At 38.3% G+C, this 10087-nt stretch overlaps 1 protein-coding gene across 1 annotated transcript in view; it reads left to right on the forward strand.

Moving 5' to 3' along the window:
* The window catches only part of FAM149B1 (family with sequence similarity 149, member B1), a 44669-nt gene that overhangs the window by 8683 nt on the left and 25899 nt on the right, over positions 1-10087 (forward strand). The window contains exon 3 of the mRNA XM_006835883.1: positions 1122-1245. Coding sequence (XP_006835946.1) covers positions 1122-1245 — 124 coding nt within the window. The remainder of the gene's footprint in view (positions 1-1121; positions 1246-10087) is intronic.

Genomic DNA, 10087 nt, shown 5'->3' on the forward strand with positions numbered 1-10087 from the left:
GTACCGACATGATGGCACCTAACAACAACAACAACAAAGCCCAACAGTTGAATGTGAACACCTTATCAGATCATTTTACATGAAACCATTTGGTTATGTTAGTTCTGCTTAGTTCCTAGTTTAATGATGTCCTCTTAGGGCCAATTGAAATCAGCAACACATAAAACATCTAATGTGTAAGATATTTGTAAAAAATACGGTACTTACCTTGACGGTAGTACCTTTTATAGGGTGTTGTGACTATAAATGAAATAAAGTATGTACAACTTGGTATAATGCTTGCATGTAATAAATGCTGAGTAAATATTACCTGCTGTTAGTATATTAGTATATAAATCTTGATTTCAAAACCTGGAACTAAATTTCAGATTCTCCGTTTTTCCAGTGAGGATAATTGAGTTCTACAGTATCAGGTTTTTATGATGATTAAAGGAGGTAAGATCTGTAAAAGTACTTGTTATTGATGTTATTAAGTGCTGCTGAGTCGGTTCTGACTCAAAGTGACCCTGTATAGGGGTTTTCTAGCAGTGACTGGTTGGCTTGAACTACTGACCTTGCAGTTAGTAGTCCAGTGCTTATCCTACATTGTCACACCAGGACTCCAAGAAAAAGTGATTGGTAAACTGTAAAGGTGCTATACAAGTTTAAATACTACCATTAACATTTCTGAAATGCAAATGTGTTTGTTTTTTTGCCAACCTCACCCTTCCTCCAAAGTATTTTTATAAGCATGCAGTAATATTTTTTTAATATGTTGCTGTAAAATAAAATTAGCATAGATTGCTTTAAAAAATATTTTGGGGCAGGGCATGGTTGGTCAAAAAAATGCCATAATGTAGGTAAAAGTATTTGCATGAAAGTAAGATCGATGTCAAGAAGTTATGTGTTATAGGAGGGATGTTACGTGCTCATTGTAAACTTCCTAAACTCATTTAGAATGGCTTCTTCAGTTCTGTAGGGATTATTTAAAATTCTTTATGATGTTCAAATTTCAAGTCATTTATTTTTGCCTTTATGGCTACATTAGTACTTATGATCTGATAAATTGCTAAGTAATTTTGTATAAATTTGAATATGAGCATTTTTCTCTCTTGTTTTTTTTCTTCCAATTATGTACTCAGTGAATCTGACATCACACAGGAATCACCTTTTACATCGGCTGATACTGGGAACTCAAGGTCTGCTTTTCCAAGTTATACCGGGATCTCTACTGAAGGCAGCTCGGACTTCTCCTGGGGATATGGTGTGAGTTGTATGTTATCGATATGATAGAGTGCTTGGGAGACCATTCTGGTTGTTACAGTTTGCCAGTTTTGTTAGTATATTTCATTCCTTTACTCTCCTGCATTGTTTCTAAACATTTTAGTACTTATACTACTCCTTATGTTGTTGTTGTCATGTGCCATGGAGTCGCTTCTGACTCATAGCGACCCTGCACAGGGTTTCCGAGGCTGTAAATCTTTACGGGAGCAGAATGCCTCAGCTTTCTCCTGGGGAACCGCTGGTAGTTTCAAACTCCTGACCTTGAGGTTAGCAGCCCGATTCGTAACCACTACACTACCAGAGCTCCTTTAGTAATTGTAAAGAAACATCAATCCTCATTCCCTTTGTTCTGATTTATGAATTATGAATATAATTGTTGAGATACTAGTTCTTGACTTCAGTCTTTTCAGGTTAATACGGATCTAGGTTTTGGATCCGTCCTTTGGCTGTGCCCAGTCCACTAATCTGTACTTTCTTCACCATTGATGGATTATCTTGTCTAAAATGTGCTTGACATCTTCACTTAGCATAATGGTTTCCAGGTTCATTCATAGCGCAGAATGTGTGTTTCCTTTTTTATGGCCAAATGATATCTGGGTTTTTTCTAATTTTTGGCTACTATGAATAATGCTGGAGTCCTGGTGTGGCACTGTGGGATAAGACTGCAAAGTCATTTGAACTGCAAGGTCGGTGGTTCAAGCTCACCAGCCGCTCCTTGGAAATCCTATACAGGGTCGCTATGGGTTGGATTCGACTCGATGGCACTTTAACAACGACAATGAATAATGCTGCTATGAACATCGGTGTATAATTTTTTTCTGTGGGCATATGTTTTCATTTCTCTTGTGTACATACCTAGGAGTGGAATTGCTAGGTTATATGGTAATTCTATAGTTAACTTTTTGAGGAAAAGATTTGTTTTGACATTTACTGCCATGATTATGATTTTCCAAGGTTTCTTCTTAGTCTGTACATATTACTGATCTTTTCCTTCTATGAAATAAACATTTTATTGCTGGTACAGTCATATATGTCAGAGTAGGTAATTTCTTTGAAATACATTATTTTGTTTCTAAGGTTTTATCTTACGTTAATGAAATTGCAGTTTTGAGCAAAGTTAGAATTCTTGTAATTATGCCTTACATTTAAAAACTTTTGAAATAATCTCAAGTTTACAGAAAAGTTAGAAATATAGTAAAAAGATCTAGTTTTCCTTCACCATTTGAGAATAAGTTTTCAACGTGATATCCCTTATTACATCAAATATTTAGTATTCCTACAAACAAGCACATTATCCTACATAACTAGAATGTGACCATCAAAATCAGTACATTAAAACTGACAGATTACTCCCATCTAATCCTCAGACCCCATCATGTTTTGGCAGTTCTCCCAGTAATGTCCTTTAACGGCAAAACTTTAGTTCATTCACATTATTTTATATCCTTGGTTACCTTTGATCTGGAACAGTTTGTAAGTTTCTGAAATCACAGATAAGAGCTTGGTTTTCTCATTGAATTCATTCATTGCTTTTGATTGTTTCATTATTGATGATGGTCACTTTGATCACTTACTTAAGGTGGTGTCTTTCCCTCAGTTATTCTGATTTCTGTTCTCCTTTATATATAAAGCATATATTGTGGGGAAGTACTTTAAACCCCGATGTGGTGCACTGAACTAGTAGCCACAAGGTTGGCAGTTCAAACCCATCAGCTGTTCATGGAAACTCTATATAGGATTGCTATGATTTGGAACAGACTTGACAGTGCACACAACAACTTTGAGATTATCTAACTGTTCTGTTCCGCATCAGACTTTTCATTTATTCATTTATTTATATTCAGTGAAGACTTCTATTTTAGTCCTTGGGTTATAATCTACCATTATCATTATTTTGATACTCAGTGTATCCCTTATTTGGTCAGACTAACTTCTATGCCATTTTGACATGCTTTCATCCTTCTTTAAACACTTCCTTACTCTTGGGTACAAAGATATTCCAGGGTTATGTTGTATTTTCCCTACATCAGTCCTGGAATCAGCCTTCTTCAGGGAGCCCTGGTTTCTTTTAGTGGAGAATTTGTATTGTTATTAGTGCAGCTGTGTCGGTTTCAACTCGTAACGAGCCCATACAGGATTTCCAAGAAGCAGCTGGTGATTTTGAACTGCCGCCCTTGTGGTTCAAACCAACCTTGCAGCCCAGTGTTTTCTCCCACAGAACCACACCGGGATTCCTTAGTGGAGGATAGTATTTAGAAACCAAGATTTGGGTGTTCAGTGTGCTTAATACTTTCCTGGTGTTGGTGGTTCCCAGGATATCTCAAAGGACAGAGTAGGGAATTTGAATTCCTTCTGTTCCTTGCAGCTCATTTCTCTGATAGGTAGAAACCTGGTTCCCATTATTCTTTACTTATTTGATGAATCCTCTTATAGGTAACCAATCTACCACTATTGCCTTGTTTCCTTTCCTCTGCAAATGCTCTTTCTCAGTCCACCGAGGCGCCAATACCAAACACAGGGCCACTGCCTTCCCATTGCTCAGTGAATGCTTTCTTTATCCTACTCAGACTCTGACACCTCATGCAGGCCTTCCTCACCCTGGGTGGACTCAGTCAGCCTGTGAGGGCCTGCCTCCTTCCCATCACCGTAGCCTTCTCATTTTGACTCCAATATCACAAGCTGTCTGCCCTCCCACATGCACGTCCTCTTCACCTCACCTGTGCTCTTACACTCTACGACAACCTGTGCACCCACTGTGGCAGCTTGTATTTTCAGAAGCATTCCAGAATACATCCCATCTCATGTGTTTTTCTTACAGAATTGTGATATTTCTCCAGTGAGAGGTACGGTCTTTCCCCTTGAACCTGGATAGACCTTTTTTTAACTGCCCTACTTAATAGAATCTGGTGAAAAAGATACTGTGTAACTTCCTAGGGTTAGGTCATGAAAGGCAATATAATTTCTGTCTGACTCTGTCTTTCTGTCTGTAAACTTGCCTTTGGAATCTAGCCACCCTTTGAGGAAATCTAACCACATAGAAAGGTTTATGTGGAGAGAATTGGAAGCTCCTAACTGAAAGCTAGCATCAACTGTCAGACGTGTGAGTGAGTAAGCACTCGGATGACTGCAGCTCCTAGCTCCCCAGCCTCTGGAGCAGAGACAAGGCATGTCTGCTGTGGTCTATACAAATTCCTGTTCTATAAACCTTGAGAGATAATAAATGATTATTGCTGTTTTCAGTCATTGAGTATGTGAGTCATTTGTTACACTGCCAAAGTAACTAGAACACTCCTCTCAACTGCTCCTGGTCACAAAAATCACAGAGATTGTCCTTAACCGTCATGGGCTCTCGGCACATGCCAGACTGCAGTCCTACAGAAATTCCATTGTAGTTTGATTAGGTTCAGATGTCACATACCAAGCTGCCATTACATGCATGTCCTCCTTATTCTTTTCTGGCTTTGCGATCCCGTGATGGTAACCCTTTCATATATTAATGAGTAATCATGACATATATGCAGTCCATGAGAGAAAGAAAACTTAAAGTGAGTCCCTGTTTGCCCTGGCTTTTTTGCCTAGAGACAGTTTTCTGGCTATGGAATGATGAGAGCATGGTAGTCTCACTGTGCTAAAAATACAGAGATTCAAGTTTAAAGTAATCAGAATCTCTAGGGTAGGGGAAGAGGCCAGAACTAGAAATTATAAATAAATAAAATACAAATATAAAATTATATATTGTAATTTCCTTAAGAGAGAACTGACTGATTATGATTGAATACATACAGCGCTAAAAGGTGAGACAAGTAAAGGATCGATGTTGTGTGCCATGGAGTTGGTTCCAACTCATTGCAACCCTGTACAGTTTCCGAGGCTGTAAATCTTTACGGGAGATCGCCTCATCTTTCTCCCTTGGAACAGCTGGTAGTTTCGAACTGCTGACCATGAGATTAGCAGCCTGATTCGTAACCACTATGCTACCAGATAGGTAACTATAAATAGAGTTATAGTGTTCAGAGGTCAAGGAGTCCTGGTGGCGCTGTGGGTTAGATATTGAACTGCTAACCTAAAGGTCAGCAGTTCAAACCCAGCATCTTCTCTGTGAGAAAAATGAGGCTGTCTATTCCTGTAAAGTTTTCTAGTCTCAGGAACTCTAGATAGGGTCACTGTGAGTCAGAATCGACTCGATGGCAGTGGGTTTGGTTAGGGTTTTAGTTGTGAGGTTATTACATTTGTAAAGGGTCAAGTGCAGAGAGAAGTATGAAGTGGTAAAATAAGTAGATTGTGATAGGTTAAGGATGCATATTATTAGCCCTAGATCAAGCATTAAAAACTTTAAAAGAATAGCTAAATTGCCAATACAGGCTATAAAATGGAATACTAACAAACAGTTGATTAAGAAAATAAAAGGGGAATGAAATAAAGGAGGATCAAAACAACCGAGGGACAAATGGAAAATAGCAAGATGCTAGATTGTAACACAACCATGTAATTAAAAGGCAGAGATTGTCAGAGTGGATTAAAAACAACAGCCTCAGCTATACTGTGTGCTGTATGCAAGGGACACAGACTAAATATAAAGACACATACGGTTGGCACATCCTGGCTGGTGGCTGTATCACAGAGAATAGAGCATTTCAGTCACTGCTCAGGAAGTGTCAACAACTCCCAGAGTGTAGGCCTACTGGAACCTTGAGTTCAGACTTCGGGCCACTAGAACTGTGAAAGAATATATTTCTGGTTTAAGCCACTAAAGTTTCATCCTTGGAAACCAATACAGATAGCTTCACTGGTCAGTTTGATCAAATATTTATTGATTTATTTCTCTATCAAATACTTAAGACATTAGTAACAGTCTTTTAAAAACTCATAAAATGGAGGAACACTTCCATAAATCCTGTATTACCCCAATACCAAAGTCAAATAAAGACTTAACAAGAAAAGAATTCTCTCTAAAAAGTCCCAGAGAATCCATAATGAAAACTATTAGCACAAATGAACGAGCTGAACAATGCTACAAGATAAAAGATCAACATACAAAAATCAATTGTAGTTTTTTATACGTGTAAATATTTAAAGAAGAAATAGTACCAATCCTTCACAAATTTTCAGAAAATGGAGGTTAGAATAGTTCCTAACTCATTCTATGAGTCACACAAAGACAAGAAAACTATAAACCAATATCTCTCTTGAACAAAGAAGCAAAATCCCTAAATTATTGGCAAATGAATCCCAGTAAAAGAAAAGGATTATTTACCCTGACCAAATGGAATTTGAGGAGCCCTGGTGGCAGAGTGGGTTAAATGCTGTAATGTTAATGGTGATACAGTTTTATGAATATCTTGAATTACTTGTGCACTAACTACAAAAGGGTGAATTTTATGGTATGTGAATTATATATAAATCAGTTTTTATAAATTGTTGTTGTTGTTGTTAAGTGCCATCGAGTCGGGTCCGACCCATAGCGACCCTGTACAGGGTTTCCGAGGGTGTAAATCTTTACGGGAGTAGAAAGCCTCATCTTTCTCCCGCGGAGCAGCTGGTAGTTTCGAACCGCTGACCGTAAGGTTCGCAGCCCGATTCGTAACCACTATGCTACCAGAGCTCCTTATAAATTAGCTGTGGAAATCTGATACTTAAATTTAAAATTCAATTTGCAATAGAACAAAAATACACAATGTTTGTACATTGAAAATTTAAAAACACTGCTGAGAGAAATGAAACAAAATCTAAATAAAGAGACATTTCATATTCATGGATTGGAAGACATTATTCTCCAAATCCATCTATATACTTAATGCATTCCGTAGCAAAATCTCAGCAAGCATTTTTTTTTGTAGAAGTTGACAGTTTATCCAAAAATGGAATTACAAAGGACCCAGATTGGTAAAACAGTTTTGAAACAGACTAAGACACCACCCCATTGCAAAACTTAATATAATGTTTATAGTGGTGGTGGTGATGTGCCCTGGAGTTGGCTCCAACTCACAGCAACCCTGCATTGGGTTTCCAAGGTTGTAAATCTTTATGGGAACAGAAAACTTCATCTTTTCTCCCACAGAACAGCTGGTAGATTGAAACTGCTAACCTTGAGGTTAGCAGCCTGACTCGTAACCACTACGCTATAAGACAGTGTGATACTAACCTAAGGATGAAGTCCTAGTGTGGCTCTGTAGGATCAGCACTGGAAGATGAGCCCCTCAGGTTGGAAGGCACTCAAAATACCACTGGGGAAGAGCTGCCTCCTCAAAGTAGAGTTGACCGTGATGACATGCATGGAATAAAGCCCTCGGGACCTTCATTTGCTGATGGGGCACAACTCAAAATGAAGAGAAATAGCTGTAAACAATAATTGGAAGATGGAATGTACGAAGTATGAATCTAGGAAAATTGGAAACTGTCAAAAACGAAATGGAATGTATAAACATCAGTGCATCAATATCCAGCCCAGGCATTAGTGAGCTGAAATGGACTGGTATTGGCCATTTTGAATCTGACAGCCACATGGTTTACTACACCGGGAATGACAAATTGAAGAGGAATGGCATCACATTCATCATCAGAAAGAACATATCAAGATCTCTCATGAGACACAACGCTGTCTGATAGGATAACATCTGAGTCTACAGGGAAGACAAGTTAATACCACTATTATTCAAAATTACGCACCAACCACTAAAGCCAGTGATGATGAAATCGAAGAATTCTACCACCTTCTTCAGTTTGAAATTGAGCAAGCATGTATTCATAATCACTGGCGATTGGAAGGCAAAGGTTAGAAACAGAGGAAGGATCAGTAGTTGGAAAATATGGACTTGGTGATAGAAATGATGCTGGAGCTCCTATGACAGAATTCTGCAAGATCAATGATTTGTTCCTTTAAAATACCTGTTTTAAACAGCATAAGAGATGACTATACACATGGATCTCACCAGATGGAATATACAGAAATCAAATTTACTACATCTGTGGAAAAGCTCCATATTATCAGCCAAAACAAGGCCAGGGACAGATTGTGGAACAGATGATCCATTGCTTGTATGCAAATTCAGACAGAAGCTAAAGAAAATGAAAACAAGTCCACAGAGCCAAAATATGACCTTGAATATATCCCAACTGAATTTAGAGATCATTTGAAAAACAGATTTGACACATTAAACGCTAAAAACCAAAGACCTGAAGAGTTGTGGGATGATATCAAGAACATCATACAGGAAAAAAGCAAAAGGTCATTAAGAAAACAAGAAAGAAAGAAAAGACCAAAATGGATGGCAGAGGAAACTCTGAAACTTGCTCTCCAGCGTAGAGATGCTAAAACAAATGGAAGAAATAAGGAGGAACAAGAGCTGAACAGAAAATGTCAAAGGTCAGCTTTAGAAGACAAAGGCAAATATTATAACAAAATGTGCAATGACCCGGAGTTAGAAAACCAAAAGGGAAGAACATTTCTCCATCTGAGGGATCTGAAGGAAAAAGTCGAGCCTTAACTTACGTTATTAGAGGATTCTCTGGGCAAATTATTGAATGATGCAGAAAGCATCAAAAGAAGATGGAAGGAGTACACAGAGTCACTATGCCAAAAGGAAATAAAATGGTCATTGTTCAACCACTTCAAGACATAGCATATAATCAAGAGCCAATAGTAGTGAACGAAGAAGTCCAAGGTGCATTGAAGGAATTGGCAAAGAACAAGGCACCAGGAATTGATGGAATAAAAATTGAAATCTTTCAAGAAAGTGAGGCGGCATTGGAGGCACTCACTCATACCAAGAAATTTAGAAGACAACTATCTGGCCAACTGATTGGAAGAATATTTGTGCCCATTCCAAAGAGAGGTGACCCAACGGAATGTGGAAATCATCGGACAATATCATTGATACCCCATGTGAGTAAAGTTTTACTAAAGGTAATACAGAAATGGCTGCAGCATACATTGACAGAGAACTTCCAGAGGTTCAAGCCAGATTCAGAAGAGGCTGTGGAACGAGGAATATCATTGCTGATGTCCAATGGATCTTGGCTGAAAGCAGAGAATACCAAAAAGATGTTTGAAAGCAGAAAATCCTGCGGGGGATTGTTTTCAGGCCCCTGTCAGATACCAAAATGAGAGGATGCTCAAATCCCTTATATAAAATGGCATAGTATTTGCATATAATGCCTATACATTGTATCATCTCTAGATTCTTTATTGACTGTGCTTTATTGAGTACACAAAGGCTTTTGATTGTGTGGGTCATGACAAGCTACGGACAACATTGCGAAGTATGAGTGAGTATTCCAGAACACTTAACTGTACTTATGAGGAACCTGTACACAGACCAAGAGACAGTTATTCAAACAGAACAAAGGAACACTGAATGGCTTAAAATTAGGAAAGGTGCAACCAGAGCACTCTGGGTGGACTTCATCCAACACAGATCTGTTGGTTCTTTTGGCAGCTCATGGTACTTTCAATATTCTCCTCCTACACCATAACTCAAATGCATCAATTCTTCTATGGTCTTCCTTATTCACTGTCCAATTTTCATATGCTGAGAATACCATGGCTTGAGTCAGACGCTCATTATTCCTCTGACATCTTTGCTCTTCAACACTTTAACAAGGTCTTGTGCAGCAGGTTTGCCTAATGCAATATGTCATTTGATTTCTTGATTGCTGCTTCTGTGAATGTTGATGGCTGATGTGAAAAAAATGAAGTCCTTGACAACTTCAATCTTTTCTCCATTGATAAGAATGTTGTTTATTGGTCCAGTGGTAAGGATTTTTGTTTTCTTTACATTGAGAAGTCATCCATACTTAAGGCAGTGCTCTTTGATCTTCATCAGTA

The sequence above is a fragment of the Chrysochloris asiatica genome, unplaced genomic scaffold (genome assembly GCF_000296735.1).
Source record: "Chrysochloris asiatica unplaced genomic scaffold, ChrAsi1.0 scaffold00020, whole genome shotgun sequence".
Classification (NCBI taxonomy): domain Eukaryota; kingdom Metazoa; phylum Chordata; class Mammalia; order Afrosoricida; family Chrysochloridae; genus Chrysochloris; species Chrysochloris asiatica.